Source organism: Pipistrellus hanaki (assembly GCF_964339955.1).
Source record: "Pipistrellus hanaki genome assembly, chromosome: 11".
NCBI lineage: Eukaryota > Metazoa > Chordata > Mammalia > Chiroptera > Vespertilionidae > Pipistrellus > Pipistrellus hanaki.
The window spans coordinates 39,916,268-39,933,260 of record NC_140513.1 but is presented as its reverse complement, the minus strand read 5'-3'; the positions used below and the strand labels follow the sequence as shown (position 1 = coordinate 39,933,260).

The 16,993-nt window shown below is 40.8% G+C and overlaps 1 protein-coding gene across 1 annotated transcript in view; it reads left to right on the top strand.

Moving 5' to 3' along the window:
• PIP5K1B (phosphatidylinositol-4-phosphate 5-kinase type 1 beta) overlaps nucleotides 1-16,993 on the top strand; it is a 280,318-nt gene that overhangs the window by 145,108 nt on the left and 118,217 nt on the right. Inside the window, exon 5 of the mRNA XM_084899520.1 lies at nucleotides 12,556-12,673. Coding sequence (XP_084755646.1) covers nucleotides 12,556-12,673 — 118 coding nt within the window. The remainder of the gene's footprint in view (nucleotides 1-12,555; nucleotides 12,674-16,993) is intronic.

The following is a 16,993-nucleotide window of genomic DNA, read 5'->3' as shown; positions in this document are numbered from 1 at the left end:
GCAACCAAGGTACATGCCCTTACCGGAATCGAACCCGGGACCTTTCAGTCCCCAAGCCGACGCTCTATCCATTGAGCCAAACCGGTTTCAGCGAGAAGTCATCATTATTAAATTGGAAATGTCACCACTACTGACATTTTTTAATATAAATATTTGATTATAGATATAGCATGTTTTCCTATTATAATGTTTCTGCTTTTACCTAAATATGTATTACTACTCATGGTCTGGCAAATAAATTTGTTTTGGGGACTGGAAGTAATTATTTTGTCTTTGGGTCTATGAGGATTGACTTGTCAGACACATTTTTTTTTAAAATATGTTTCTTCAAAATAAACCACTTTTGTTATTAATTATTACTGGACTTGTATAAGAATGACTGGCTGACACTTCAGCTCTCAGTGTTCTCATTACCTTACTTTTTACAAAAATTTCCAGAGGATGCCCCGCTAGCATGGCTCAATGGTTGGGCACTGACTTATGAACCAGGAGGTCACGGATCAATTCCAGGTCAGGGCACATGCCTGGGTTGTGGGCTCAATCCTCAGTGTGGGGCATGCAGGAGGCAGCTGATCAATGATTTCTTCTCATCATTGATATTTCTCTCCCTCCCTCTCCCTTCCTCTCTGAACTCAATAAATAAATAAATAAATAAATAAATAAATAAATATATATACACACACACACACACACACACACACACATATATATATATATACATATATATATATACATATATATATATATATATATATATATATATATATATATATATATATATATTTAGAGGAGTGCTACTTACATTTATCTGTATGTCCAGGAGTCAACTGGCTAGAAGTAAACCTGTAGGTGACTGTGCCCAGCTAGTCACTAAGGGTCCATAATACTGAGTGTCAGGTATGAATCCAGACAGACTCATTTTCCTTCATAGCTCATGGTTGAAGAATAAAGTTGATCTATCAAAGTTTTTGAAGTTTGCTTTTCTAGGGTCCTTTAGCAGGTACGAGAACTAGTTTCCACACAGAAAATGGACAACTCTAAGGCCTAAGATATAATCCTGTTTGCTTAAGACACTACTCTTCTTTCTAGAGCTGGAAATCGTTCCATGTTTTTGTTTTTAACAGTCTGTTTATCACTCCAAAAAACAATGTATTAACTACATACTTTCATATAACTTCAGGAGGTCATGAGTTTGCCTTAACCTTTTGGTATGATCTGTTAGACCCATGATTCCTATAAATGTGTTCTCAGGATGTTCGAGCTCTCATGGTCTTCCAGGGCCTTTTCCCAGACATGTCAGACTTATTTTATTCTTCAGCTACAAAGAACAAGGGGAGCAGAAGCCTTTTGTGGGAGGGTGGCTGGCAGTGAGTAGCTGAAGATGGTTCATAGAGAAGGACCGGGTGCTCCATCCTTGCTGATCTCTTCTCCTCATGGTGTCCAATCAACAGAGCCAACCAGTGCCGGGCACTGGGGAGAGCATGAGCCACATGTAGTCCCCAGACCTGCAGTATCAGCATCACTTGGAACTTGTTAGAGATGCAGGTTCCTGGGCTCCACCCCAAGTCAACTGACTCAGAAACACTGCAGGTGGGACCCAGGAGTCTGCTTTAATAATCCCTCCAGGTGATTAAAAGTCAGAGAACCACTGGCCTAGAACATTACTTCTAATTTTAAGGTACAGTCTTGCTAGTAAATAACAAAATTAGTTCTTAGACTTATTACTTGTAAGAATCATGTAATAAAACTCCATGATTTTAAAATTAATCTTAAATATTAAAATTATGTCTATTTCATGCCAAAACCGGTTTGGCTCAGTGGATAGAGCATCGGCCTGCAGACTGAAAGGTCCCAGGTTCGATTCAGGTCAAGGGCATGTACCTTGGTTTTGGGCACATCCCCAGTAGGGGGTGTGCAAGAGGCAGCTGATCCATGATTCTCTCTCATCGATGTTTCTAATTGTCTATCCCTCTCCCTTCCTTTCTGTAAAAAGTCAATAAAAATATATTTTAAAAAAATTATGTCTGATTCACAACTAAATTATACATGACACTGTATGAGATACTTTACAATAAGGAGCACATAAATAAGGTCTTCATAGGCACTTTTATATAATTTTCAATTACAGTTGATAAACAATATTCTATTAGTTTCAGGAGTGCAATAGAGTGATTGGGCATTTATATTATTTACAAAGTGATCACCCCAATAAATCTAGTACTCATCTGACACCATACATACTAGTAGTTATTAGAATATTATTGATTATATTCCCTGTGCTGTACTTTACATCCCCATGACAACTTTTTAAACTAGAAATTTGCATTTTTTAATCCCTTCACCTTTTTCACCAATTTCTCTAACCCTTCCCATCTGGAAACCATCAAATTGTGTGTTCTCTCTCTCTCTCTCTCTCTCTCTCTCTCTCTCTATATATATATATATATATATATATATATATATATATATATATGTATATATATATATATATATATATACATACACACACACACACACACACACACACACACACACTCTACAGGCCCAATGCACAAAATTCGTGCAAGAGTAGGCCTTCTGCCGAGACCGGTTTGGCTCAATGGATAGAACATCGGCTTGGGGACTGAAGGGACCTGGGTTCGATTCCGGTCAAGAGCAATGTACCTTGGTTGCGGGCATATCCCCAGTAGGGGGTGTGCAAGAGGCAGCTGATCGATGACTCTCTTTCATCAATGTTTCTAGCTCTCTATCTCTCTTCCCTCCTCTCTGTACAAAATCAATAAAATATATTAAAAAAAAAAAAAGAAAGAAAGAAAAGAAAAGGGATTTGTGACCAGCTTTGACAAAAACACCCTCATTTAAAAAAAAAAAAAAAAAAAAAAAAGAGTAGGCCTTCTTTCCCCTGGCTATTGCCACCAGCTTCTGCACCCAGGTCCCATGCTTCCCTCACAGCCCTGTCTACATCCAGAAGGTTGTTCTAAAGGACACCCGGCCTAATTAGCATGTCACACTTTTATTTTATGTGTGTGTGTGTGTGTGTGTATAAATATATATGTATATATATTTTTTCATTTTAATATATATATATGTATATATATATATATATATGAGTTTTTTTGTTTATTTTATTTTTTAGATTCAGCCTATAAGTGAAATCATATGGTATTTATCTTTCTCTATCTGATTTATTTCACTTAGTATAATACCCTCTAGGACCCATCCATGTTGTCACAAATAGCAAGATTTTATTTTTTTATGGCTGATTAATATTCCATTGTATGCATGTGCTAGTGTGTGTGTGTGTGTGTGTGTGTGTATCACATCTTGTGTGTGTGTGTGTGTGTGTGTGTGTGTGTATCACATCTTGATCCATTCATCTATTGAACACTAAGTTGCTTTCATACTTAGCTATTGTAAATAGGGCTGCAGTGAATATAGGGGTGCATATATCTTTTTGAATTAGTGTTTTGGATTTCTTCAGATAAAATACTCAGCAGTGGAATTGCTTGGTCATATGGTAGTTCTTCTTTTTTAGGAATCTCCATACTCTTTTCCTTAGTGGCTGCACCAATTTACAGTCCTACCAACATTGTATAAGGGCTCTCATTTCTTTACATTTTTATCATCACATTTGTTTGCTGATTTATTGATGATAGCCATTCTGACAGGTGTTAGGTGATATCTCATTGTGATTTTAATTTGCATTTCTCTGATGATTAGTGATTTTGAGTATGAGTCCACATATCTATTAGCCATCTATATGTCTTCTTTGGAAGTCTATCCAGGTACACTGCTCTTTTTTTAATCAGAACGTTTGCTTCTTTGGTATTAAGTTGTATGATTTATTTATATATTTTGGATATTAACTCCTATTGGGTATATCATTGGAAGATATTTTCTCCCATTCAGGTTGTCTTTCTGTTTTGTTCATGGTTTCCTTTACTGAGTAGGACCTTTTTAGTTTAATATAGTCCCATTTATTTTTTTTTTTTCTTTTATTGTATTTCCCTTGCCCTAGGAGACATTTTCAAAAAACATTGCTAAGAGGGATGTCAGAGTTTACTGCCTATGTTTTCTTCTAGCTTTACTGTGTCAGGTCTTAAACATTTAAGTCTTTAATTCATATTGAGTTCATCCTTGTATGTAGTGTAAGAAAGTGGTCTAGTCTTATTTTTTTTTGTGCAAATATATGTCCAGTTTTCCCAATACCATTTGTATATTCTTGCCTCCTTTATCATAGATTATTTGACCACAAGATTGTAACTCTTGTTTATATCAGTTAGCCTATAGTAAAATTATTCTGTTATACATGGACCTCAGCAATCCCAAGAACCTATCCATGATGTTAAGGGAGGACATTCTACATCACCTTTTTACTATAGCGATCAAAATGCCACCAAAAAAAAATGAATAAGTTCGGTGTCATGATTGTGGCAATAGTTCCCGTGGGGTATACACATGACAAAATGCATGAACTTTATTGTATGCCAAGTATATCTTCATAAAGCTGCCCAATAATGCGTCCTCCCTACCCATCCGTACCCTACACTTGCTGGAGAGGAGCATGAGGGCAGGTGGGGTGGACTGGCTCTTGCTGGAAGCGACTGAAGCATTCCGAAGCCTCTGGTGAGTCCGTCCAGATCATGGAGGGAACTCATTCCTTCGGGTGCCTTGAGATGTTTTCATCACTGCTGCTGTGAAGCTGCAGAATTCGTTTCCCTTAGCAACCAAGTGTATTGTGTTATTATTTATTTATTTATTCAAAAAATGAGTCAAGGTTATTTTTAGATAGTATGTATAATATTTGGTCTACAGGTTACTTCATCTTATGAATGGAAAAGGCTCTGAACCTGAGTAAGATTTGAAGGGGAATATAAAAGCCCTGTCAGTGATTGGGTTCTGTGCTTTTGCAAAATCACCAAGTAGATGAGTAGAGAACTATGATCAGATCTTAATATTTTGACCCCACATTCTGTGCTATGACCATAAATTCAAGATTGCAGATAAATTTTCATGTGCAAATAAGATTAGGAGGAAAGGATGATTCATAACGTTTGTACCATGTTTAGATGTGGTAGTTGCAACAGATGTGGCAAAGGGAGGTAAGGCTTATAAGTACCAACTATGAACCAAGCATAGCTGTATTGATATACATATAACATATAATACTTAATGTTGTTCATTACCATCCATCTTTACAAAAAAATTTACATATGAATTAGCCAAGGCCTTGAGATATGAAGTGGCTTAATCCAGAGCTGTTCAACCAGTAAGTGGTAAAGCCAGGATTTGAACTTGAGGGGGCAGGGGAAGTGGCTGGTTCTAAAGGTTGGTTTATCCCTGCACTATGGCAGTGAAGCACAGGAACAAAATTTCTGCTTTTTTGAATCGGAAAACAAATCCATCTTTTACCTTGGAATTGTGACCCTAAATCTGCCTATGTGGCCCCTTGACCAGCATCTCTGATCCGTTCCTCCTCTCCCCTGCAGGAGGTGCTGTCACTGCCTTCTTGGGGTGGGAAATATGGTTGGAATGCAGGCAGTAATAGTTATATATCTCTGTTTTCAAAAATAATTACCTAACTGAAGAGTTTCTCAATTTTCTCCTGCCTTGTAAACAGAACTGAGCTCGATGTGAGGATGCTTACAGAAAATGAACTGCCCGTAGTGGTGGAGGGCCTGCTGTTCAGGATTTATTTGAATAGCTAGGGAGTACCCTCACTGGGGGAGAGAATTCTGCAGAACTGCTGTGAGGGTAAAACATTATTCTAAATGCCACGCAAACGTATACATCAAAGGTTTATGTATTTCCAGACATCAGTGCTAGATGTTAGATTTTGACACACTAGCCAACTACCTGCTTAGCAGGTAATGCTGACATAAACTCATCCAAGAATTGTATGTATCCCATGGAGTCAACACACTACAGCCCACAGCACAACGTGGCTCTTTGCCTCTTTTTGTTAATAAAGTTTAATTGGAATACAGCCACATCCAGTCACTTACATATTGCCTTTTCCACAACAGCAGGCTTGAGTAGCTGCAACACTCTAAGAGATTGCTCCCTGTCCCAATCTATATAGACATTCTGCACCAAGTTTTATGTATATGTGCGTAGAATACAAAACTGTCACAATTCTCTTCTCAGGATTAAGTGAGATTACAGCTGTTGCTGGGCAAGCCAATAATATGATGTATAATATCTTCAAGTCAAAACTCTTTTTAAGTATTTGCTCAGCCTCTGTTGTGGGGCTGGGAAGAAACTGATTTCCTAGCAATAAAAGTTATATACCTCTTCCTTTATTTCAAAATAAAAGATTTATTGCATGTACCAAATATTATATAACATTTTAACTTATTTGGAATTGCCCTGAAAGCACAATTTCCTGGTATGGTAATACCACTTGGGAGGTTTTAACAAGTAAATAATCAATGACACACCATGTAATACAGTGAGTGACACCCGGAGTACATTATTTTGTTTCAGAATTTAAGCTATTTTCAGCTGCCAACTTTGTTGTTGTTGTTAATCCTCACCTGAGGATATTTTTCCATTGACTTTTAGAGAGAGTAGAAGAGGGAGGGAGGGAGAAAGAGAGAGGGGGAGGGTTTGACATAGATGTGAGCGAGACATTAATTGGTTGCCTCCTGACCATAGCCAGGGATCAAGCCTGCAACTGAGGTACGTGCCCTTCATTGGAATTGAACCTGGGACCCTTCAGTCTGTGAGCTGACACAGAGCCAAACCAGCTACAGCTCAGCTACTGACTTCCCCCCCGCCCCTCCCCTCCACATCAGTAAAGCTACTGACTTTTAAAGACTACTGCCAGCTGATTGGCCTCAAAAGGTGATTCCATCTCCTGTCGCACAAGGCAGCTCAGTTGAGGGGGGGTTGGCACCAGCAAGGGGTATGTCTCTTGTTTTGCTTTGTTTTTCCATCCAAAAGTACTATCTCACTTGGCAAAAGAGAGGACCAATTTCTATTTCACTGGTTAAAGAGAGTCATGTGTGGAAATGAGAGGATCTCCACCTTGCCTGAATTGGCAGGGCTGCTCTGGTGTGGATCTAATTTCCCAATCTTGTTCGTTTCTGACCAGGTTAGGCCCTTACTTTCCCTTCCTGGCCTTTGATTTCTTTATCTGCCAAATGGGAAATATCAGATGGTGGCTAATGTCTCCTTAAGCTTCAACACTATAATCCTAAGCATCTGTTGCCATTAAGAAATGTGTGTTTTTGGACTTGCAGTGAGCACTGGCTTTGGCTTTAAAAATTGAACTCTGGCCCAGCCAGTGTGGGTCAGTGGCTGAGCATTGACCCATGAACCAAGAGGTCACAAGATCGATTCCTGGTCAGGGCACATGCCCAGGTTGCAGGTTCAATCTCCTGTAGGGGGAATTTCTCTCTCATTAATATTTCTATCTCTCTATCCCTCTTTCTTCCTCTCACTCTCTAAAATTATTAAAAGCGTCTTTTTTTTTTTTAATTGAACTCTGTTCAGAAAAGGTGAATATCAAAATGCCAGAGTCAATCCATGTTCAAGTTGGACTGCTTCTTGGTGAAATAAGAGAGAAAAGGACAGGCTGGAGAAAGTACTGTTCTTTAGTCAAAGTTTCTTCCTCTTACGGCATTAGCAGACCCTTTTCTTTATAACTTGACAGGGATAGTACTGTGTGTTTGCTCAATTGTGTAGATTGCTACTTGGTAACATAAAGTTGGAAATTTCATGTGGTCTCCAAATTTTTATTGGAATTTTACCAGCTCATGGGAGTCAGACATCTAGAACCACCCCTGAAAACCCCCCAGCTGAAATTCCCATAGCCTCTAATTTATGTCAGGAGAGAAAAGTAGATCCCCCCACCCCCCAAAATACACACACACACACACACACACACAAAAAAAAAAAAAAAAAAAAAAACAAAACAAAAAAAAAAAACCCACTGCATAAATTCATTGATATAAATCTTAACTTGGGAAGAAGTCTGCTCTTCCGGAGATGACTCTTGCTGAGTAGGTCTAGGTGCTGGGCGCAGTCTTCTGCTGAAGACCACCAAACGAAGACAGGAGAGCCCTGGACCCTTCCTCTGGCAGCAGATCCATGTTGATGGCAGTTGTTTAACTGCCCTAGCTAAGCAGTCTCTCCATGTGCTGAGGAGCCTCTGTGTTGGACATCTGTGGCCAGCACCCACACCCGAGCCAGGGGTTCTGTCATTGCATGACCTTAGAAAACCCAGGTTGGTGTCTGCTGTCCTATCCTCACCGGGCCTGCTGGTTGGTTCTGCTCTTGTGCATTGTCGCTCCTGACAAACTCCATCTGGAGCCAACAGTCCCATTATTTTCATTTCTTTCAGGAAAGCTTCAGTCATGTCAGGCTGGTATCTGTTAGTCACTGGAGCAGCTTGATGTGCAGAAGCAACCCCTTCTGTTGTGGCACCGAATGTGCATTGTTGTGTGTGTGTGTGTGTGTGTGTGTGTGTGTAAGGGTATGACTTTTAACCCTCACTTTTAAAATGTTCTAATGTTATGAATAGTAATACAGAGAAGAGTTTATCCTCATGATGCTTTTAAAAGGAAGACTGAAAAGTGTCACTTTGGTCTCTGTGCTCTTTTTACTCAATGTTATCACTGTTCCTAGGTGCATGTTTATCCTTCAAGGATTTTTTTTTTTAACCCTCACCTGAAGATATGTTTTATTGATTGATTGATTGATTGATTGAGAGAGAGAGAGAGAGAGAGAGAGAGAGAGAGAGACATGAGTGAGAGAGAAACATAGGTAGGTTGTCTCCCAAACACACCCCAACCAGGGATCAAACCCACAACCTACGTATGTGCTCTGACTGGGAATTGAACCTGCAGCCCTCTGGTATATGGGATGACACTCCAACCAACTTAGCCACCGGACCAGAGCATTCTTCAAGGATTTTTTTTTAATACATCTACCTGTCCAATATATATTTTTCCCTTTTTGTATATAAATGGTGACACACCACACATAGTATCTGCATCATACTTTTTTCACTTAATTTATCCTAGACATCATGTCATTGCATATTAAGCCTCCTTGTTCTTTGTAAAATATCTGCATGGTATTCTAGGGTATGGCAAACCATAAATAATTTGACCAGTCCCCTTATGAGAGACATCTCGGTTGCTTCTAATCCTCCGTCTTTACAAACAATGCTATCATAAATAACCAGACACACGTGTGTTCATGGCTTACTTTATCTGTGGCATACAGTATAAGCATATAAGCATGCATCTGCTGCAACAAAGAGCTATGTTCAGTTGTAATGTTGGCAAGTTGTTAAAGTATCCTCTATCAATTTGCTTTCCCACTAATGTTTCAGGGTTCCTCGTTTCCCTTGAGCTATCCCAAAATGTTGGATTTTTGTTAATCTGATAGCTAAAATGGTCTCAGTGACATTTAATAAAACTAGAAGCCCAGTGCATTGGTGGGGGGCAAGGCCTGAGAGGATCGGCCAGCTGTGGGAGCGCCACTCATCCCAGAGAGCCGAGTGGTGCTCCCATTATGGGAGTACACTGACCACCGAGGAAGGCTCCTGTGTTGAGCATCTGCCCCCTGATGGTCAATGTGTGTCATAGTGACTGGTCGACTGGTTATTCTGGTTGTTCCACTGTTTGGTCACTGGACTTTTTATATATATATAGATGAATCTATATATAAAATCATATTACTCTACAGCATTGTTCTAATTTTTCACAATGAAAAACTAAAGTGCAGGCACATTAGGTGACATCTGATATGGGAAATGCATTATTATATGTAGTAAAAAAATAAAATTAATCATAAACATCAAAATTCAGCCTAGTGGATGCCTCTAAGGGGAAGGAAGGGTATAAGATCAGTAAAAAGGAGATCCAAGATGGCTGCGCCCAGGTGAACACCTAGCCGCTGCCGCACACAACAATTTCAATAAAAAACAACTAAAATATAAAATGGACATTGCCCAGAACTACAGGAAGGTTGACTGACTGGAAATTCTACAGCGAGAAGCAAGGAGAAAACCAGAAGGAGTCGCGGAGGAGCTGGAAAAGCCCAAGATACGGAGACGCAGCGCACGGAGAGGACGGAGCCAGAGAGGAGGGGGAGGCGGAGTGCCTGGCGGGCGTTCCCTAGCGGAAAGGAGATAAAACTCCGACTGTGCTGGGCCCCCGACTGCTCTGAACCCCAGTTCTAGGCCAGACCCCGGGGACTCAGGCTCAGCCATAGGGAGCCGGGCTGTAAGGCGGAACCCCGGGGAAGTGGCAAAAGGAGGTCCCAGCTCGCACACTGTGTGCAGAGAAGGGACAGTCGGCTGTGCCACGGGATTGCCCTGGCCGGAATGAGACTGGGGCTCCAGACTGCTCTGAACGCCACCTCCAACTCCACTTCCAACTGAACTGAACCCCAATACCGGGCTCATTATGGGAGAGAATAGACTGTTTGGCAGCAGGCGAAAATCAAGGGCACCTTTCTTTCAGAGGCGCAGGCAGCGAGCACTGAAGGACCCGCATAGGGCAGGGCTGGCGGAAGCCAAAGCTGCAGGCTCCACCCTGAAACCCCGTCCCATCTGTAACTGCGAAATGCGACAACAAAATAGATCACAAACGAAAGAAATGGAGGACAAAAAGCGTCTGGATATAGAGTTCAAATCTATGCTTATAAGGTTTTTCAAGAATTTCCTAGAAAAGATGGATAAGACCTATGAGGATATGAAAAGAGATCAACTAGAATTAATAAGGAGTCAACAAGAAATGATAAGGGATCAACAAGAAATAAAGAATACATTGTCTGAAATAAAAAATATTTTACAGAGTCCTAAAAACAGAAGGGAAGATCGCAAGAATCAAGTCAAAGATTTGGAACATAAAGAGCCAGAAGACACTCCTCCACAGAAGCTAGAAGGCAAGAGAATCCAGAAAATTGAAGATAATGTAAGAAACCTCTGGGACAACTTCAAGCGAACCAACATCAGAATTATGGGGGTCCCAGAAGATGAGAGAGAGCAAGATATCGAAAACATATTGAAAGAAATAGTGACAGAAAACTTCCCCCACCTGGTAAAAGAATTAGACTTACAAGTCCAGGAATCACACAGAACTCCAAACAAAAGGAATCCAAAAAAGACCACACCAAGACACATCATACTTAAAATTCCAAGAGCAAAAGACAAAGAGAGAATATTAAAAGAAGCAAGAGCAAAGAAGGTAGTTACCTATAAAGGAGCACCTATACGATTGTCAGCTGACTTCTCAACAGAAACCATGCAGGCCAGAAGGGAATGGCAAGAAATATTCAAGGTGATGAATAGTAAGAACCTACAGCCAAAGATAATCTATCCAGCAAAGCTATCACTCAGAATCGAAGGTCAGATTAAGAGCTTCACTAATAAAAAAAAGCTAAAGGAGTTCATCAACACCAAACCAGAATTATATGAATTGCTGAAGGGGGTTCTTTCAGAAGAGAAAGTAAACAAAGATAAAAATTATGAACAACAAATACGTAACTATCAACAAGTGAATCTAAAAACCAAGGAAATTAAAAAAAAAATCTGATGAACAATAGTAACTGTTGAATATAATAGAATCAGAGGTATGGAAGGGGAGTGAACTGACGATTCTTGGGGAAAAGGGAAGAGGGGGGCGTGGGAAGAGACTGAACATAAACTGTGCACCTATGGATGAGGACAATGGGGAGTGGGAAAAGGGATGAGGGTGGGGTGGGAACCTGGTGGAGGAGAGCAATGGTGGGGGGGGGAAAAGGAACATTTGTAATAATATGAAAATAAAAACTTATTAAAAAAAAAAAAAGATCAGTAAAAAGTACAGAAGGGATTCAACTATATGGATAAATTTTATTTCTTAAGCAGCATTTTGGTGTCATGATATTCACTGGTTTATACTTTACACATTTCATATATCATAAATATTGCAAAAAAATTCAAAGATGAACCCAGAAGAGGGAGAAAAAAAAATGATTTAAGCGGGAATGGAAATCAGGTTTTTAAATCACTAAAAAATTGAAAGTCTCATTTCCTGTAATTATGAATTTAAGGAAGACTTCACAGATCCAGCCCCATCTATTTCCAGTTCCATGGTTCTCATCTATTTTAAAAATTATTCCACTTATTTGTAGTTCAAAGAATTTATCCAGTGTTCAAAATTCATGGCAAAAAAAAAAAAATGCATTTCTAAAATTTGTTCCACGCACTAAACCCTGGATGGAGCTTATGCCTAAAGCAAGTCAACTATGGCTTCATGAGAAAAATGGGTTGATTTCCCCAGGAAGGAAGCACAGGAGGATGGCGACAAATTCTCAGGCTGAAGACACGGTGTGGTTGGCAGGGGCTGCCTGTATGGAGTGGCCCTCGCTGAGTTAGCATCTGTTTTTGCCCGATGGCCACTCGCCTTTGAAACATGAACTTCAAGAGACCCACTCTCAGGGGGTGCTATTTTTGTAGAGGGGAAATTGGCTCAGCACCAGTAGAGCTAGAATTTGAAATCAAAATTGTCTTCGCTAATGTTCTCTCTCTTATTCTTTTTACTATTTTAACTGCAGTGAAGGGAGCAATCTGACCCCAGCACATCACTACCCAGACTTCAGATTTAAGACATATGCTCCACTAGCATTCCGATATTTCAGAGAGCTTTTTGGCATCAAGCCTGATGATTACTTGGTAAGAATCTATAATTTTCCTTTCTTTTCCAGAAATGTGTGATGTAAACATTTGTCTCATAGCAACAGTGATAAGTGACTTGTGTCTCTCATAAAGCTCTGGAGCGTAGTAAAAAGCTCCAACTCTCATGATTATACATTTAGCTTCAGAGCATGTGATTTGATTGCAGTTTTTAACTGATGGCTACAAAATCTGCCATCATGATTGATACTTAAATAACTCTGGTATTGGTTTCTACTTCAGATAATTATTCTAACAGATACATTATAATTAGTTCTAGATACTCCTGTGAATTTTGCTGATTGGATTCCCTTGGAAAGCCTTTCTGTTTTGTTTGCCTTATTTACATCATGCATCTCAATGCTGCCTTGGCCCACAACCATTTTCACCTTGACCGACAATGGAATATCATTTTAAAGGAACTGGATATCTTTGTTCTCAAAATCTCTTTATACAGGTCCTTTTTCCGTGTGTTTTCATTTGGTACAAGGGCGTGTTTTATTCTTAGATTTGTCTTTTCTCCCTGTCTTCCTTCTGGCGCCCGGCAGCACCAATACAACAGCCTTTCTGTGAGGCAGTCTGATGTGGCCTCAGAGATTTACTTTGTTCCTGTTCAAGGAGTCGGAGACTTCTTTCTGTTTCAAGAAGAAAATGGTGTATTGTGTCATTTGATCATTGTTAACACCTGGGGCTCTTCAAAATCAGTTTTCAAGAAGCTGAAAGAAGGATGCCATCAAATATTTATGGTTCATCTCATTCTGAATGATATTAATAGGACTTGAGCTAGATCCTGGAATAATGCTTTGCAAAGGAAGTAGAGCCACATTTGTCACTTGTCACAGTGTTTGAAATGCATTTTTTAATTTGGGTACAATGGAAATTATTAAATCCCAAGCAGATTCTCCTTTGTGCCAATGAAAACCCATGAGTGACCTGCTTCTTTCGTTTGGTCTTAGAAAGTCATGTGACTGCTGCCAGATGAAATAATACTGGTTGCTCAAGGCACATTAATAAGTCTTTATAGAGCAAGGAAAACTAAATAGAAAGTCTCTAGGCATCCTGCTTTCCTGAAATGTGTGTCCATGTGCCCTCTGCCTCATCACATCCTTTTAATAGAAATGCCAGGTACCCCTTACCCAGCATTGTCAGCCTTGCCATCCCAGCCACTTAAGTACACAAACGCATTTAGCGTGTGTGTGTGTGTGTGTGTGTGTGTGTGTGTGTGTGTTAGTGTTAGAGAAGATTCTCTTTTTTTAGCCATTCTGTAATTAACTATGGGTCAATGTCATTCAAGGAAGGTGTTTTGGGGAAACCACTGGGATCTTAATATCATATTACTAAATACAAGATCAATCCCTCATCTTCTGCCACACCTTAGAAATTACTAATGCGTTTTTCCTTCTGAATCTCCTTGAGATTCTGCAGGCAAAGGGGATACCATACACTTGCATTTTATAACACAGATCCAGTCAATAGGGGATGGCTGCCCCTCTACCTCTTCCGAGGAGGCCTCTGCTGTGGCCATTGACCCCTAAGGCTGGGAAGCCCAAGCTGCTGCTCGTTCTGTCTCACAGCACGGCTTTCTTTGGGAAGGCCCATTTCTGAACAAGTCCTCGTGTAGCTGTCACAGTAATGAGCCTGTAAGTTGGAAAGGTTACTTTTATAATGAGGTTAAAGTGTTTACAAAGGTGCGTAGGAGACTAAGCTGATGGCTTCTGGAAGCAAAAGTCTTCCTTCATGTACCTGGCAGAAAGTAAACGAATCATTGCCTATTTTGAACACCTATTGTAACTGAAATACTTCACTAATAATTATCGGGAGATTCAAAACATTATAATTCATGATAGTCAGAGAACTTAGAGTCCAATTGGAATCATTGGTTTACATGGGAAACAACCATTCTACCAGCCAGTAAATAAAAACACAGAAGCAATACATTACATGTTCCAGGATTTCAGAGGAGAGGGAAGGGAGTCTTCTCTATTGGGTTAATGATTAAGGGGGCTTCTTATGGGTGTGTGTGATTTTAAAATTACAAGGGATTTGGAAGAAAAGAGAAAGATGTTGAAATGGGCCAGAAAGAGGTGACTGTGATACCAAAGCTACAAATGCATTAAATGTTTAGAATGTTTTGATCAGGAATATTAAAAAGACTAGGGCCCAGTGCATGACATTTTGCACTGGTGGTGGTGGGGAGGGGTTTCCTCAGCCTGGTCTGTGCCCTCTTGCAGTCCCGGATCCCTTAGGGATACCAGAACAAACAGCCGTCTCCCCATCCCTCTCCCCCCAACAGTGTTCTTTTCCTTTTACCACTTGGCTTCATGCTTCCCAACCCACTAAGTCACAGGCCTCTCATTAATTGTTTGACTCTGGCTTAGGCCCGTTCCTAAGCCAGCAGTCAGACATCCCCCAAGGGGTCCTTAGCACTGCCATAGAAGCAGAAGAGGCTCCCACCACTGCCGCTGCACTCACCAGCCATGAGCCCAGCTTGCAGCTGAATGGTGGGAGCGCACTGACCACCAGGGGGCAGATGCTCAATGCAGGAGCTGCCATCATGCATATTGGCCATTTACAAAGAAACGGCACCTCGGGCCTGGTGCCGACAAAACAACACTCGGCTTCCCCCAACTGGGACACAGGCCCCACCACCAACCTGGAGCAACAGCCCACCAAATTGCAATCAATGTTGCTGAGGTCCCAGGGTGCAAAATGCGGCCCACAGCCTAGCCCAGCCCGGTAACAGTTGCTGTAGGCATTGGGTAATGATGTCACATAGCAACGCCCAGCTTCCTCTCCCTAGACATGACTAGCCTCCTTGCAGTTTCTGCAGCCAAGGAACACAACTTGCTTTATAGCCAGGTGCACACATTTTACTCTTTAACCAAAAGTCTGTGAAGCATTTTCCCATGCCTCATTTCATTTGATCCTCACAGAAGTCTTGGAATAGGTAGATAGGAGACTCAGTAGAACCTTATTTTCTTTTCACTAGCCAGAAAATGGAGATTTAGAAAGTTTTAAATATTTAAAATATTTCTTCTAATTAAGTTCTTTCAATGTGCATAAATCAATGTGCCGGGCCACTAGTGAGTTGATAAATGTTGAAGCTAAAAGACAGACACATGGATGTTGATTACACAGTTCTTTCTACTTTTACATATGTTGGAAATTTTTCCATGATGAAAAGTTAGGGGAGAGAAAGCTAAGACCGGGCAGAAAGTATCCTTTTGTTTGATTTCATTTTCCACCAGCCTTATAACTGTACACACACTTCAATAACTGGGTCCCTCTCAAGGACCTGCAAAAAACACAGGGGCAGTGGCTCTTTAGTTATACATGGCCTGATCCCATTGGCTGCAGCCACCCACCCGCCCTGCGCTGGGGACATCCACAGCCCAGGACTGAGGCAGCTCCCCCTATAAGTCTGGAGCTTCTAGACATTCCCCTTCGATCCACTCAATCTGGGGCCCCCACCCAGTGACCTGGAATGCGACAGTTGAGAAAATGGTCTTCTCTATGGCAAGTCAGGTATAAGCCTCAGAGACTTTCTAGCCCAACCCTTCATTTTAGGTGAGGAATCTGAAGCTGGGGTCGGTGAAGGGAAATGCCAAGGTCACCCACGTTGGCGGGGACAGTGTCCATACCAGAACAAACAGCCGTCTCCCCATCCCTCTCCCCCCAACAGTGTTCTTTTCCTTTTACCACTTGGCTTCATGCTTCCCAACCCACTAAGTCACAGGCCTCTCATTAATTGTGGTCTCAAGATAAGTATTCTCTAGCTCATTAAACTGTGAACAGTGATTATCCAGTCTGAAGAATACAGCCTAAGAGCTCCTACAGCCCCAACAAAATGCATTATGGAAACGTTTAGCCCAAATAAACACAGAAAAATGAAATAAGATGTACCATGAAAAACTGTGTGGAGCAAAGTAGGATATTGTGCAAATAGCTACCAAGTGCATCCTGCCATCTGTCAAATGGGCCATTGAAACCCAAATTTGTGAAGATAGACTGATCTAAAGGTGGGGGAAGGATTGGCTAACGTTAAGTAGTGATTGGTAACTCTGGATAGGTCGGTTTGATATTGGAACCCCTTGATATGTGTGTGCTTCTCCTCAGTTTTGTGCTGTTGCATCTGGATTTCAGCCTGAGTTATTCTGCTTATGTTCTCGGTTCCATTAAAATGCTGTTCCATTGCGAGTGTCGTGTTGAAACATGCCTAATTTGGGCTGTGAGACAGCACGGCGAAGGTGCTTCTGCGTGCCCTGCTCAGCCATGCAAACGCTTTTTCTTCCTTATTTGTTCCTAAATAAACACCTCCCA